The sequence below is a fragment of the Photinus pyralis genome, unplaced genomic scaffold, assembly GCF_008802855.1.
Source record: "Photinus pyralis isolate 1611_PpyrPB1 unplaced genomic scaffold, Ppyr1.3 Ppyr1.4_LG4, whole genome shotgun sequence".
NCBI lineage: Eukaryota > Metazoa > Arthropoda > Insecta > Coleoptera > Lampyridae > Photinus > Photinus pyralis.
Window position 1 is genome coordinate 12835141 of NW_022170511.1, and position 17285 is coordinate 12852425.

The 17285-nt window shown below is 36.5% G+C and overlaps 1 protein-coding gene across 1 annotated transcript in view; it reads left to right on the forward strand.

Moving 5' to 3' along the window:
• The window catches only part of LOC116169739, a 29503-nt gene extending 12954 nt beyond the window's left edge, over positions 1-16549 (forward strand). The window contains exons 2-3 of the mRNA XM_031485896.1: positions 5771-5882; positions 14757-16549. Of these exons, the coding sequence (XP_031341756.1) occupies positions 5774-5882; positions 14757-16399 (1752 nt within the window). The 5' untranslated portion in view covers positions 5771-5773 and the 3' untranslated portion in view covers positions 16400-16549. The remainder of the gene's footprint in view (positions 1-5770; positions 5883-14756) is intronic.
• Positions 16550-17285: the final 736 nt, after the last annotated feature.

The window sequence follows — 17285 nt, forward strand, 5'->3', positions numbered from 1 at the left end:
TCCGTGACCACCCATTTTGTATTGAAAGCATAGGGATAATAGCAGTCCATGTACTATATGGTCTAAGGTCACATCCCGTGTATTTTGCTCTTTCTCAGAATCTTGGACCTGCTTACCTCACTAATTGTTCCCAAAACCTACATGCTACATATTTTGTTGCTACAATTTTATGTTATGCATTCAAATTATTGCAAAAATCTTGCTACACAATTTAGTATTAATTTATCGACTGGTTTTTTTCTTGGTAAGTTCTTTTTTCCCAGCCTATTTTTAGTTGTATTTGGTGACTTACCATTTTCAAATTTTATTCTTACAATGTAATTAATTTCGAGTGAAATCCCCGAACTTTTACATTCTTCATAATATGGCTGATACTGTACTTCAGGTCACAGCGTTGTTTACAACTAACGTAAGTGCCACTTTTTGAATTCAAATTTAAGGGGCATGTGTTTAGATTTTGTAGGGAATGGCCATTTGGGTGGACGGGTTGATTTTATTTCCATGCTCTTGTGGTGTGAATGTTTAACAATTAAATAAAATATTTAGTGATTAAATCCTACAAAAATTGGTATCCTTACTGAGGTAGCTCTATTCTAATTCTTCTAAGTTTTAATCCTATCTTTCCTTTACCTATATCGCAATCCGAAACCCAATTATTAATGGGTACGTAAGTTTGAATTAACTTGATTTTAGTCAGATATTGGTATTTTTTGGGTGTATCTTTTTGTGCACGCAACGAGCATGGATGGGTGGTCATATTAATGAAGTACCGTTGTTTTGGATGAAATATCAACATTAATTTTCAAATTGAAGTTTGTTATCGGTCGGGTAGTGCATTCATTCCAATGTACCTAAGCTTGATGAAAGTACCAGTCCATGCTTTTTCGGTCATTTCAGTATCTCTGTTGAAATTGTGTTTCATTTTATTGCGTTCAGCGAACTGGAAAGTCAATTTCCTTACATCCTTCAAAGTCGATCCTTAAAATCGCATTTTCAGTTCTAAAATGTATTGTACCAACTCTTGTTCTTGTTCAGGCGTAAAAATTGGGCCTCGAGACTCCAAAACTTTTTTTTACCCCAATAAAATACCTCCCTACTAACGCGCGGGTGGTAGAAACAATGCAAACTGGGCGAAACGTTTAGTTGGATTAAATACAGTTACACTGTGACCCTTAAAATTATTACAATGGCAGTGAATTCCTATACCTTGCTAACACTTAGTTTTGTAGGGAGGTACAGAGTCAATTTAAAAAAAAAATGTTTGTGGAAATTTTAGTAATAAAAAAAGCGTACTTTTGATACGAAGTTTTGTAAACAAATTATTTACTTTAGAAATATATTAGAGATTTGAACTTTATCCAGGCATATTTCTAAAATTTACTTTCAACAACTCGAAAATAGCTTTGTGTCGTTTCCATGTGACATCTCGTAATGAACTTCTTGCAAAATTTGTTATAGCTGTCAAAATTCGGCATGCAGTATGGTCATATATATAAGAGAAGTATATATGAGTATGGTAATAGGCAAGTGTATGGAGATTCTCAATACTTCTGTTAAGTTATAAGACAAAAATTCATAAGGTTCAAGGAACAGCTGACCTGAACAGGCGAAGACTAGCAGCTGTAGCACATTTGATGTTATCGTCGTATAATCAATTAATACCTAATATTTCTTGATTTTATGAAATTTCGTATTCAAATTTATTTTAATATTCTTTCTTCAAATTTCTCATATTGATGTTTTAAGTTATTTGCATCCTTGTACCTACGACTCCTACTACTATTCTTCATCGCACTTACAAAAATTCCGTTGAGTTCATTTTTCAACAGTAAGGCTTAAGTTGTAGTTACATAGTGAAAATTTGATGTCAGAACCTTTTATTATTATTCAAAGGCCAGAACATTCATTAATGTACCGATTTCCGGATTTTCACATTACAAATTTGAAGTGGAGCAACTTATTTTATTACTATCGTCCAGTCAATATAGATATTGTAGAACATATGAATTGGGGCCTAAGATTTAACTAATAAATTAGGATGAGATCAGAAATTTTTTTTTGGTTTTTCGCTTAAGTATATTTCCAAAACGATGCGTCGCAAAATGAAAGCTGAGAGAATCCTCTCTAACTTTCTTATTTTTATACAGAATTGTGGGACCGGTTGTACTCCCTATAACACTTGACCCTCTTTATCTCTCAACCCCTTTTCCAATTTTCTTTCGCTCGCGTTGAATTCATGTTTCACGGCCTCCCACATTTCTTTAGTGTGAAGCTTTGCAGCTCTTCTTTTGCTTCTTCTTGGTTTCTTCCTGATTTCGTTCTATTATTTGTAAGCTTCTCTTATATTCTCCCATAAACGTAGAACCTCTAAGTCCTTGTAGTATAGGAAGTACTGAAAAACGAGTTCGAGTGATATCTGCTCTTTTCTGATTTAAAATTAAAATACCAATTTTCCGCGTAACTAAATATTTTATGCACGATACACTCCAAGCAATTTTTTACACAAAATATCTGTTCACGCCTTATAGTTAAATCAAATTTGCATTAACGGAAAGGAATATTATCACCTGAAAGAAATAAAATTCCCAGCTAATGAAAAAATAACCAAATTATTCTTTGTACGAATCCAATTATAATAAATAAATTCAATAGAAATTTGTAGTGTAACTTATAGATATCGCTGGAAGCAGTGTTTTTCTTGTGGTTTGTAAATGGTACGGCTCTTCCTTGAAAAAGGCCTCCTGCATGAAAAATTGAAAACTGGATCGCTCTTAGGCTGAACACTAAAACTGCGTTACGTATTCTATTTTCGAATATTCGCACAATTTTATACAAGCATTTAACTAGGCCCTACTACAATTCAGAGTCATAGAAGCTTTATATGTGTTCCGCGAACACTCCCTCTTCTCCCTTTAATAATCTGTCTATATGTAGTTGCCCGAGTACAATAGCGAAAGGAAACCAAAGCAATCAAGCACGTTGTGATCTAAAAATCTGCCCGTATTTCACACCCGTCCCCAAATTATTCTACGCAACCTCGCAGCTAGCCGGGACCACTATTACAGCTCTCTTTTAATATTTAACTGATGAAATAAATTTAAGGTTCAACAATCTTAAAGGAATCGGTTTATCCCTATCTTGAATACAAAAAAAAGGTACTGGCATGCTATATTTATCGATTTATCTTTCTTGGCAGACACTCGTAGTTAGGGGAGGGGGGCTCTTTACACATAAACATTTAAAGGCCGCCTGGAATAGATTCTAAATCTACGCTATATAATGCAAGAAGAATTAAGCCCCTAGAGAAATTTTCTGAAATATTGAATACTTCTTTTAACATTTTTGAGATATTTACAATTAAGTTTTTACATCGCCAGTAGATATGTTTAGTCTAGACCACCGTTTCTCAAAGTGGGGTACGCGTACCACTGGGGGTACGCCATTGAATGATAGGGGGTACGCGAAAAAATTTACGTAATGGTGGCAGCTTACAACAAGCGTGACGGCGCACGGGCAAAATCGCACTTATTTATGTGAGAGTGGGGTTTCACACCTGGTCATGTTAAAGACGTATAGGAATCGACTGAACGCCGAATATCAATCAAGACTAAAAAATTGAGCAAAATTGCTCCGAGAATCGACTCCATTTGCGAAAAAAAACAAGCCCACCCACCACATTAATTTCAGTAGGTATAAGGTAGCTACTTATTGAAGTGAAGGGTTGTAGGGTGAGTAGGCTCAAATTTTTTTGAACCTACTCACCCTACAAACCTTCACTTCAACACCACCTAAGGCCGAAAGAAAAATAAACCTTTTAGTAGCTACTTATGTTATTTTTTAAATTATTTTATTTTTTATTAAAAATAGTTCTTTTGTTTTTTTTAAGAAAATACCTTATTTGTTTTCCCAAATTTAAAACATGATTTTTTTAATAAAATGCCTACCTGTAGTCTGTATTCTTTAAAGGGGTTCGCCGTGGGCTTGACAGTCTAATAGGGGTACGTGGAACAATTAAGTTTGAGAAACCCTGGTCTAGACGATCTTTCCGCTTTTTGTGATACTCCTCCAACACTCCGTTCTGCAGACATTTACGCTGAAAGTTTTGGTGTCGCCAATTAATAAGTATGTCTCGTCTAGGCCATTCATTTTGCCTTTGATAGTATTCGCTCTTAACGTTTTCACATCACCAATGGATATATTTCTGTCAGACGTCTTTCCTATAATTCGAACTACTCGCGTCATGTCCCACAACTCACTGGCGCCGCCAGCTTTTGCACGCATTCAAAAAGTATTTCAGGACTACAAAATAAAAATAACTTCAGATCTTCAACCGGAAGAAACTCTTCATTCGACATAAATTCAACAATCAAACTAATGGCATGACATAACCTTACTCTCGATTGTCGAGATTTGAAGAACGTACAGATAGAACCTAAAAGTCATCACTACGTCATCTTAAAACACAATCTTCTATCCTGCAGTGTCTGAATCCTTAAACTCCCATTACATCCCCTACAGGCGGTGCCAGGGTCTTAATCGTTCCATCAGGTGGCATACTACACAAAAAACCTTACATATCACCAGTACCCGTGTCTCCTCGCACCACGGTTCCCAAGCTGGAGAGTAATCCTCGAGCTCGTCACCTAGGGTACTACCACGTGTAAGACTATCATTGTCCAAACTCGTCACAAATTTCCGTTAATCCCGAATTCGCCCTCTAAACTCCAGCGCTGATTTGCTGTTGTTTAGTCGCCCTCTACGACAAGCAGTGCCCTCTGCTATAGGGTTCTTCCTTCCCGCTCCCACGCGTTTAAAATTATATACAAAAGCCAAAAAATTTAGGACCATACTGGAAAGTGCCGTTACAAGTGGCCCGGACTTTCTTTTTGGTGTATTTAAGCCACACAATCGAAATACAAATTTTGTACACAAAAAATTGGCGTGGCAATTTTCGCTGACCCCTGGACGTAGACATATAAACAGCGGTGAATTAATACGATACGAGAGCATCGCTCTTAATAAGACAGGCCGTTTTTTAATCGTGCGAAAGTATATCATTATCATAAATTCTTAATCCTGCCTCTTGGTTTTCGTATGTTTTGGCGTCATGCAGTCTAGGTTACTACATTAGCTTCGGGCGAATCTTCAGTCATATAAAAATACACCGTTAATGCTATAAAAATTAATTTGACTATTCTTATCGGGTGATTCAGTACATTTTTCGAAGGTGTAATAGTTGAAACGAAACCGGGAGAAAATTAAAATTTGATGTGCCTATAGGATGAAAATAGTAAATGAAGAACAATTTAGAAAGTACATCTTGTCTTATCAGAAAATGATGGGAACTTGTTTGGTATTGTTTCATTTCTGCAAAATATGATGTTAGGCGCACAGCTCTTTAACATCACGAAATCGTGACAAAGAAAAAGCAAATTACAGTCATCATACACATGTAAAAAAAGCATGAACATAACTTGAAGGTAGTTGTAATAAAACAGTCGAAATCAATTCATATGAATATAAAGATAAACGGAATTTTAATGCAAAATTGTTTTCGCTCGATAGTTAAACTTGACAGCATTCTAAACTTATCAAGAACCGATTACATCAACTTTACACCTACTTTCTCTGATCTTCAACATGCTAATTATGTTGGCGGTTAAATTCATTGACGGATGTTAATTAAAATTTCTGTCTGAACGAGGCAACTTAATGATTGCATAAATCGACAGGCATATATTTAAATTAATATTTATTTATTCTGTTTCAGAGCATGAGAAGCAGAAATCGACGATGGCTGCTGGCATGGACATTGTCATCCCTATTCCCTTACATTACGCTATACGAGGTCGCCACCCAGCCGCACGATTACGCATCAAAAAGTAATAAATAAAGGCGTTAATTATTATAAATTAACATGGACGGGAATTACCCTCATCATAATATTACCTTTAATTAACACAATAACTCTCACTATTCGATATAACGGTTATAAAACGTACGTGACAATTTGCGTTACTTTATTTGGATGTTTTATTGATTTTATTAACGATACGGATACCGTAAATTAATCCGATCAGAGCGGCATCCCAAAGGCGCTACCAGTTAAGCCCACGCTATTTTATTAAATTATTTTTGATTACCTACTGCATAACACGTCTTAACTCTTAAGGCATGTTTGTCAGTGATTGTCGAAGAACAGATTTGGAGTTATTATTGTACATAGGCAAAAATAAGGTCCGGGAATTTGTCACCATACACTACAAAAAAAATCGCATATTTTATTGTGCTGTTTAGGTGTTGACCAGCAGATAAATACAGCCTATAAAAACTCTAAAGATAACCGAATGGCCATAAGCGTGCGGAAATGCACAGCTAAAGGTACTTTATATGCTAACACGGAAATTTAAATCTGAGTTATCTAACTGTACCTACTAATAAAGCAGTTATCAAATCGTACAGAAAATGATGATAATTGCATCAAACCCTCCCTTAAAAACTGAGCAAGAATGGGGGAACGTAATGTACCCAAGGAGCTGAGGGTACAATCGTGCTGCAATGAAATGCAGGGCAATATGAACCCCTAAATCATTCAAAAATTCAAAGATTTGCATGGAAGACTTGAACATTCATACTTGACTATAATTGCATACTGCAACATGAAATGACGATGTGGGGTCTGTTGGCTACGGCGTCACTGGATTTGACCCATTTTCAATTGGATTGTTACATGTGGTATATATGTTAACTGTCCAAAGTTTGAACCGAATAGGTTCAAGCGTTTGCCAAAGACCGAGAGGCGTGACAGTTATCGTGTTCACGGACGGATAGACGGACACCATCGACTCCCCTATAAAGCTTGCATCGCTTTGCTCTGCCGCTTAATAATGCAAAAATTGGTTTCCTCGGCGCGAATGACAATGCGGACTCTTGTCACGTGGTAGCTACCCATAAGGTGAGAGAAATTTGTTCACGATAGGAAATGGAAAAAAGAACTCGTATCTCGATAAGTGAGAACTAAATTTGATGGTTCTCCTACCGTAGCCTGCCTTTTAGATTAGTGTCAAATCTTCACCTGCGAATATCTCGAGAACAAAGTATCGAAAGTGGGTAAAGTAGAAAGGATATGAACGAGACGTGTCTGCCTGATGAGTAACATTTAGGCACTCGCAGTATCCACCCATGGGTTTCGATTACTTTAAAAATTGTTGTAACAGGTTCCAAAGGCCCCAAATTGTTTGTTTTATGTTTTTTTCTACAACCATAATAGCTTTGTAATTAGTTTTAGAAGATCCCTACCTTAATGTGGTGTGTTCATAATCGGAGAAAATTTTTACAAGTCTTGGTCGAACAATAAAAATATGATAAAATTATTTCAATGCACAGAATAAATTTCATAATATAATAAGTACAAAATAATAATTTTAGCATATAAATTGACATTTCATTAGGCTTGAATGAGTAGCTCTTTTTAACCGTAAGGGTAGATAAAGTGGAAGAAATCATTGTGCATTCACATCTATCATTCTTATTAAAAATGATATGCGGCGCACGAAATAAAATGAAGTTCACAACAGAATACAATATAATTGTATTGTAAAGGGAATATCCCTTTATCGTCTTGTATGATAATAAATAACTATTTATGTACACACATAAAAACGTAAGCATATATTCGATTTGCACATTGTTGCAACCACTTACTAGGCGCAAATACGTAAACAGTGTATCTACCAAACATTGTGTGTGGGCATTTCCTTGTTGTCCATCCAATTATTGGAGTTCAAGTGATTTCTCAAATTTTCAAAATGTAACTTTAGATTCACAATTTTGTTGAAGTTGAATAAACACCCAGGTATATAAATTTAAAATAATTGCATTATTTTTAAGACTTCCTTTGAGGGTTGCAAGGTCGATTTCATTCCGAATTGTCGTTTCGCGAGAGTAAGCAATTTTATAGCTAAGTATGAATGTCTTCTTTTGATGCAAACATCTGTTATCAATTTTCAAAGAGTTGAGGGCTGATTCCACCCTGTGAATCACATTGTGAGGAAATAACACCCCGAATTGTTTTTAACACCCGCACGTTAGTAAGTGAGGTATTGCATTGGTGTAAAAAATGACCCCCCATTTTTTTGACGAAAATACAATTTTGAAGTCTATCGGTCTGTTCGGTCATTTCCGGCTAAACGGCTGAACCGATTGGAACCAAATTTGGTAAACATATTATAAACTAAAGGGCTGAAAAGCTTTTGGGTAGAATATTGTGTGGGGCTGGTTTCTGTGAACTGTGATAGCCATAGAAACATTTGTTGTGTTGGAAGAAGCGCTTATGGGACGCTTTTTGAAATTTGTTTTCGCGATTTTCTAGTATATGGCGTCAAAGGCTGAAGTGAAAAATGTTCTACTGACAATCTATAGCAGGGATTCCCAAACTATTTTGGAGCAGAGACCCTTTTTCCAAACTAAACTGTGATTGGTTTTTAAAGCATAATAATAGCAATATGGGTATCGTGGGATAGGTCCTTTGTTAGAGGGTTAAAATATATTTTTCTCCAAAGGATGACCTAGTAGACAAAAAAACAAGATCAAAGATGTAAATATCGTTACTTATTCGCAAATTTGAATGGGAAAACCGAATGCTATGCATACTGAAAAATTATGGCCTAACGGTGATCACCAATGGCCAAGTCATGGGCAAAACTATGTTCCCTTTTTGAGTAATAAACTTGATAGGATAATGAACAATTGTCAAAAAATATTTGAGTAATAAAGATTTGATACCCTTTTTTACTTCAATGTTACGCCACTGGGGAAATAGAATTTTATTATAAGGGCCCCGAGTTGGCTCATATCTATAGGGTGTTACTCAATTGCAAAGGGTACAAAACAGGTGAAAAAATTGAGTAGTAGGTATAGAAAAGACCCAAATAAAAAATTGTTTTAAGTAAACTGGACGTCAGAATGTTTCGTGTGGGAGCTACAAAATCAGAAAGTGCACACCGAAAAACGAGTCACACGCAAGATTTTTCACCCTTGTTTAGGGTTACACCAACCTAGAGTAGATTTGATTTTTAGCGTAACACAACGACGTTGAGGTAACGGCACGGCGAGGGGTTAACAAGGTGACAAATATGGTCTACAATCTACACAAGGGTGAATATGGAAATATAGTGAAAATATCGCACAATAATGAAAATATTGTGCAAATACAAAAATATGGTACAAATATGGAAATATAACACAAATATGGCACAAATATGCGAATATTTCGCAAATACATATATAAAAATGTAGCGGAAATTATAGGGAAATATCGATTATGGTATAGACACGTATTTCTGTTTTCCAGTGTATCATATTACATACATAAACAAGTACAAACCTTCTAGATGGAAAATGTATATAAGGCTTTTATAGTCCACGCTAAATAGCTCTAAAATAATTTATTTTCAAAAAAAATTGGTTACCAGGCGAGACCGGGTTTTTCAGGCAGGTGAAATTATTTGAAATTGGGGAAAAATAATTCAAAGAGCTGAATTTTTCCACAGGTTTCCCAGGGGTTGAAAGGGGTGGAAAGTGGTGTTTTGCAAATTGTGGCAAACCTATTAATTTTAGACGAAAATGTTAAAAGTTATAAAGAATAAAAAAATGAACTACTTTTATATCTGCACTATTTTCGCATAACCTCCAATTTTTCTAGAAAAACCGGAAAAACTGTTTTTTTCGATTTTTATTTTTATTATTGCGAAACATTTGTAGGAAACATCGCTTGTTTTATGATAAAAAAGGAAATAATTTTTTGAGTCCGTAAAGTTGAACCGTTTCCGAGATCTCGCGATTTCTGAAAAAAAACTACCACTTTTTCAAGGGGGTAAAAAATGTATTTTTTTTATCGTACACAGTTGTTCCAGGTAGCAACATTTTCGTAAGGATTTATATTTTAATAATCAAAAATAAAAAATTATTCCAATAGAAAAATTTCAAGAAAAGCGGCAAAAACTGGGAGAATAGTTTTAAGATATACAAGGTTTTTGACATAGTAAATACCACAATACACGTATCGTGGTAAATGTCCAGCTTTTTTTGCGTTTACTATTGGATCCGCTCTAATAAAAAGTTTTTGAAATCTGTCTTCTTTCTCCTTTTTAATATTTTCTTTTGTTTCCTAGTGCCCAACTTATTATTTCTTTTTTCTGCATTTTTACCGTAATAAAAGCAAGTAAAATCGAATTCATTTGCTTCCTGAACAATTATTTGTTTTTGTTCACTAACTCTTCTTCCAGCGTGGGCTTGGTGATCGTTAATTTACAGGAATTATGAATAAAATCCTCATGAAGTTTAGTCCAGGTTTTATACCTCAAATCATTTATTTCTTTGGCCGGTAAAACTAACATCCTTATTGCAGATTTTGCAAGTTTATCAACAGGCCCAACGCAATTACATCAGCTGTAAAACAGTCAGGAAGAAGAGTAGTGAACAAAAACAAATTGTTCAGGAAGCAAGATAATTCGATTTTACTTCGAATTGCTTTTATTCCGGTAAAAATGCAGAAAAAAGAAATAATAAAGACGTTTTAACTAAAACAGTTGAGCATAAGGAAACAAAAGACAACATTGTAGCAAACATTAAAGAGAAGCAAGAAGACAGATTTCGAAAAAATCTTTATTACCACACGTTGATTTAACACGTGGCGACTTTCTCGAAGTTTTCCTATAGGAATAATATTTTTTTAATTTTTGTTTATTAAAATAGAAGTCGAAAATTTTGCTACCACGCGCATCGATGTACGAGGAAAAAAATAGATTTTTCATCCCCTTGAAATTTCAGAAATCGTGAGATCTCGGAAACGGTTCAACATTACCGTTGTCTCCTTTTTTATGATAAAACAAGCTATGTTTCCTCCGAATTTCAAACCCCTACAACTTTTTTCACAAAAATAATAACAAAAAACGAAAAAAACAGTTTTTCCGGTTTTTCTAGGAAAATTGGAGGTTATGTGAAAATAGTGCAGATACAAAAGTTGTTCCTTTTTTTATTCTCTATAACATATATATTGAACATTTTGGCCTAAAATTAATAGATAGTGCTGTGGCCCCACGTTGGGCGCCAATTAAAAATGCTGTGTGCACCGTACACAAAACACCAAAACAAACCTAACTAGCTCAACCTTTATCCTTCTCGGAACAAAACTTCTCCCCAGCACAGAGGAGGAATTCGACTCTTTTCTCAGTTAAACCATTACCTTCTACCAGACAGTGGGTTAGACCAAATACCTTAAATTCCAATTTGAACTTTAAGAATTTTGAATAAATAAAATGGACCTTGGGCAAGCATCCAAAGAGAACATTAAATTAAAGGAAATGAAATCGTTCGAACGACATACACAGAAATTAATGTGAGAATTACAAATTTCAGTTTTAATGGTTACACACAATAAAAAAAAACAACAAGACAAATAAACAATTATGACAAAGAAAATTAAAATTAAAACTTATCTACTTACATTAGGTACATGTCCAGAACTGCTAATCCAAATACGGTACACAAAAACAACAAATTTCAAATTACACAAAAAAAAACTTAAGTCGGCGCCGACAACACCTTAGTGACGCACTTTATTAAAGGCCCAAACTTCCAAAAACTCCTCGAAAAAAATGCCGCAACACAAACTTGCCGCGAATTCGATTTGTTACTCCGTACAACGGAACCTCTTCTAACTTTCAAAGCTGGTTGGCTTCAACACAATACAAAATACGGCGGTAACTCGCCGAAGCGAAATAAATTTCTTCACTAAACTCAAAAACTGCCCTGACTGGCAATAAAACTGACGATTAAACTTCAAGGCTCCAAGACAAAACTTCAAACTTCAGCAGACGTAGATCTACTCTCAATCTCGCAAAACGCTGATTTCAATTTTCAAACAAACGTAGTGCCGCTCTGAACTTGGCAAAAAGCTGAATCACTTCTTCGAAGAAACGTAGTTCTGCGTTCAACGTGGCAAAAAGCCCTTCCTCTTCTCCGTCCGTTCTATTTAAAGTGGAAACACTTCTTCCAAAATTACAAATTAAAATAGCCAATGATAGGCAGTTGACAACAGAAAATTTACCCCCTAACGTACGTTAAACTAGAGGTAGAAAATTATTTTTATAATCAATTTTTAACCGACATTAAGAGATAACACAAAGCTTAAAATTCTAGAAAAAATAAAATTTTCTTTCTTTTAAATACAATGAAAAGGCGATAAATAACATCCACCTGTCAATCAAATTAAGCGTTTACAATGATAATAGAATAAAAGCGATATAAAATTCTCGGAAATTTACGTTAAAGAAAATTAAAAATGAACTTAAAAATGTACACAAAAACAAACCTTGACCTCTTTCTCGTAACAATAATTTTTGTTGAAGTACTTAACCAACGACACAAATCAAAAATTTAGATTATGAAAATTAATTACATAGAAAATAGGAAACCGCCCTTGTCCATCCTAGTTATGAATCCCAAAATTTTGTCCTGCCAGACGAAATAACAGAGCAATAGTTTTGCCACAAATTGCAAAATACTACTTTCAACCCCGGGATTTCACCCGCGGAAAAAATCAGCTGTTTTAATTATTTTTTCCCAATTTCGAATCATTTCACCTGCATGAAAAACCTGGTTTTTAATCGGTCACTAATTTTTTTGTCAAAAAATGTTATATATTATAATATAAAAAAAGCTGCTGATACCTCAGCTAATACGACTGCGGTATCTAAACCTGCACAGAATTACACACGACGAGGTTCCAAACTAGTTTTTTCAAGTTCATCGAGTGAGCCGAAAGGATTTAATTGTCTGTAGGTATTACATTGAGCCCGACTCCGATGATTATGCTGCACCGCAGAATAATCCCAGGAACGATCAATCAGAGAGTCGCGCCAGGTAGGTAAGTATCTCAATGTGTAAATCCGGATTTTCAAATAAGCAGAATTGAACATATGAATTCAATTTTGCTTCTCCATGCTACGTACAAAGCTCCAGGAGAATGCAATAATGACCGTGACTATCGTTGGATATGATGTGGATCTCGCTGTACTTTTAATTACCTCCCTGCTAAAACCTGGCCTAGGGAAAACCAAAACAATGCTACTATTCAGCCAAGAGATGCAGCATCTTGGATTTCACCACATCTTGTTTTAACATTTTGACATTTATTCACTGGTGGCGACACAACATTCGCATCTTACAAGAGGAGCAAAGTGGGGTTTCTTAAAATTGTATTTGAAATCAGATGTTATGTTGTTAAGGCTGGGAAACTATGCTTCCTCAAATGGTCTGCGGGGCCATCAACACAGACCTTCCTCAGTCAGTATACCGTTCCGATCATTTACGAGGTCAGAGGCAAACATGAAGCCTGACATCAGCTTCCTCCCACCAACAGAAGGCGAAGCTAAGCAGCATTCCCGACACGCTTGAGAATTAGCTGCCTCCATAAGATTGGGGGTGGAATCCTGAAGGAGGTGCCCTAGTGACAATTTCGCACTACAGAAAAACCACCAGCACCAAAGCTCCTAGAGAAAATAATATTTTACCGCTGCATTAATGATTGTGTCAGTACCAAATGTGATTGCTTAACTGTTCTGCGGCGTGCCTCCACTTTCAAGGAAAATGTTTCAACAGTAACCCTGTTTTCGAGGCCGCCCATGAAGAACTACCAAAAGTCCAAAAGTAGCAAGTTTAATGAACTTTTATTGAATATAAGAACAACTCAAAAATTGTAGCTTGCCCCACCCCTCGGTTAGCCACCTAGGCGTCAGGACTTTTGTATGTTCACTACCTAAGCACTCCTTCTTTGACTGGACTACTCAGGAACATACCTTGACTGCATCTCATCAGGTACCTAATTTGCTCTCCAAAGAGCACAAAACAATTTTTTCACTCGGTTTTTTTAACCTGTTACCTCATCTATCGGCACTTATCTTGTGGATTTCGTTCGGAACATGTTTGCAAACAACTTCTTGTTGTGTTTATAGAAGGGATATCCACGTCCTCCAAATACACAAAACACTTTTGGTCGAAAAACCAATGGTGCTTGGGCCATCGCACAAATGCTGTGCAAAGGTATACAACAATGTCACTCTTTGATGTTACCTATCTTTACGGCTTTATCTAGCTATAATGCGACAAAATTCACCTCATGAGTGGATTAGTGGACATAGGACAAATTCGATTTTGACTGCACTTTACACGTGAAAGTGGAATCACGATAAAAATCTACTAATGAAACTACTGGTGCATTGTTCTTGGTACAATGAAAGTCGTTAACAAGCATGATTGGGTAAAACTCCCTAACACGATACAAAGCCCTTAACGATGGAAACGATTACATTTTGCATTATTCAAACAGTTATCTTAATAAGATAGAAAATTTGGTTTTCATGTTAACAAAAGTAAGCTTAAATGTCACCGAAAAACTTTCACCTAATTTTTCCAGGTGTCCGTTTCGACGCACTTTTAAAATTTCACGCATATGTAAGTATCGACAGCTTTAATACCATAAAAAAAACTTTCCCACATCTAAAGGTTGCGTGTTGATTTATTAAGAAGCCGTTGACATTGAATGGGAAGAAGCAGTTAAACTGTAAGTCTACGTATGGGTTAGTGTGTCAACCGAGAATTGAATAAAGAGTACTAATTGATACTAATTCGAGTTTTGTTATACTAACACTTATGTATTCTGTTGCCTGGGTTTATAGTGACTTACGTTTTTGCAGATCATTCTAAGGAAGCGCGTGGTATTTTTACTCCTCGCATGGATTACGATCAGTGGACGCCGTTAGGGAGAGGGGATCCCCTAAAAAACGATCCCACGTACGATTACGTTCCACCGGTGTTAGACCGCGTTCATTACTGGATAGAACCATCCTCAAGAAAGCCAGACTCTATAACAACAGGCGAAAGCCAGAAGACAGAGATACTCGTTTTAGGGGTGTCGTCTAAAAAACCGAGCACCGGCACGTCGATATCTGCGGATTCGCGAAAAGACACCTACGATCCTTTTTTGAAATTTGTGGAAGGACCTAAATTTGGACTTCAAACCAATTACCAGAGGATGTCGAAGCCCACCTACAACTACTACCACCAGCCGAGCTTCAAAACCAAAAACAAGATTGAAGGTTTGGTATCAAGCGAAGATGACCGTAGTATTCCGTACACGTTTCTAATGCCACCACCTGTAGAACCAAAGGAGTCGAGTCTGGCAATATTTCCTCAAACACTAACGTCGCCCCCAGTAACGGAGGGTCCCATCACCACATTTAGTGTTACGAGCCCATCCGGGTTTACAGTGCAACAATCCAATTTACTGTACCACTCCACAACAGTGGGAGACCAAAATCAGTTTCGAGATCAAAATTATTTTGGAACCGCCGGCGCGTCGAGCAGTCAGGTTACCTGGAGGTCCCCACTTGCGAACTTTAATCCGCAACAAAACGATAGCGTAACGTATAAAGAAAATATTATAATAGACAACGTGGTGCCCATTTTGCGCGATACGTCCCAAGTGATGCACAAGGGTCAAGTAAGCGACGACGATCTTGATATCGCTAACACATACGTGAATATTGGAAAACCGGAAGCTCAAATGCATTCGCCATCTGACATGAAGATTTCAAGTGTGTCGGTTGAGCCGCCCAGGGCTTACAAGCACTCGCCGATCTTGTTACAGCTAGTAAACCCAGACATGACCATTTCCAAACCGACGCCTATGACCATGCAAACTATCCACACCATGCAAACAATGCACCCCCCGCCAGTCGTACACACTCCAGTATTTTCAAACTCACTGCATAGTTTATTGCAAAACGAACTCACGACAAATACGCCTAAAGCGACTCCATTCAGGGTGCCTTCAAGCATAACTTCCTCTCCACCGGTTACGACTACTACGTCTCTAACCACCGACCCACTTTTTAAGCATTACAAGCAACCGAACGAGCCACTCAGAGGTCCCATGTATCTAATCATACAAGGCCATTCAAAAGTAAAAACCTACGGCCCCAGCAAGCAATTGCACGGCATTTCCGTTCAAGAATTAAACGAAATTCCAACGTCGGATGATCAGTACGTAGTGAAACACTTACACGGTTATAAAAAGGAATCCAACGAAGGTCGACTGCGACAAGGAAGATCTAGCATGCTACAAACGCTGTCGCACGTCGTCCAGACTGGTCTGGGTGCCATAGATTTCTCAGAAAACGAGGCGAATCGCAAGAAAAATGACGTACAGGAAACTGAATTTGTCGTCAGCTATGACGTCTCGTCGCAGGGGGACGTTACAAGCGAAAGATACTACAAGGGAATCGTGGAGGCTGGAGACATGGCTAGAAATATTAAGAATGGAATAGGTAAGAGGTAATGTTCTGATTAAATATTAGGATTTTCATTTTTTTACGCATAGATTAAGTTAAATGTAGGTTACAAAATCATTTCTATAAAGTGCTTTAATTAAGCAAAAATAAATTATTTATAAAAATTGTTTATTAATAAATTTAAGGAAAAAACCGTCGCCGTCTCGTCTGTTTTATTTTTGTAATATTAAATACGTTTTCAAGATCAATTAACTCAGGATTCCAGTTACTAATAATTCTAAAAAGCTTTCGAAGAAAACAGCACGTCAATCACAAATTCCGAGAATTAATTTCTAGTGTAAAACATAGAATACTGTCGGATGTATAGTGCTGATGACACGACACTGCCATATAAGAGCTCATCTGTCAAAGAAGAAACTCGGTTGTCATATTATCTTCCTTATTTGATCAACCGCATTCATAAGCGTTCCAGGGTATTACGAAGGCGTAATACTTTTTCAGAAGGAATTGTGCCAAAAGTCGCTAAACCCCAAATTGAGAAAAGTGCAACTTGCGTACAAGGTAGGTAGGTAAACGGCGTATTTTTTGTTACATTATTGCAAATGAAGTGAACGAAATAAAATGATATATCAATGAAAGTTAGTGTGTGTTAGTATGTCAAACTCAATCTAATGCTAAGCACGCTTATGACTTTAATTTATAATCTAGTTCTGCGCGATACAAAAAATATAACTAATGATTTCCTTGCTCCACCACGGGAAGTAACACATTTGGAAATGTTTGTTTTTATATAAACGCTCATATAATTTTTCACGGATATAGGTATTCAACGTGCACGATATCTACCAGGTTTATGCTACCACCACAGATATACCTGTGCTGCCACTTTGCTTTCAATTATATAGTTTTGTATTGTCGCCCGTGTACGCTATC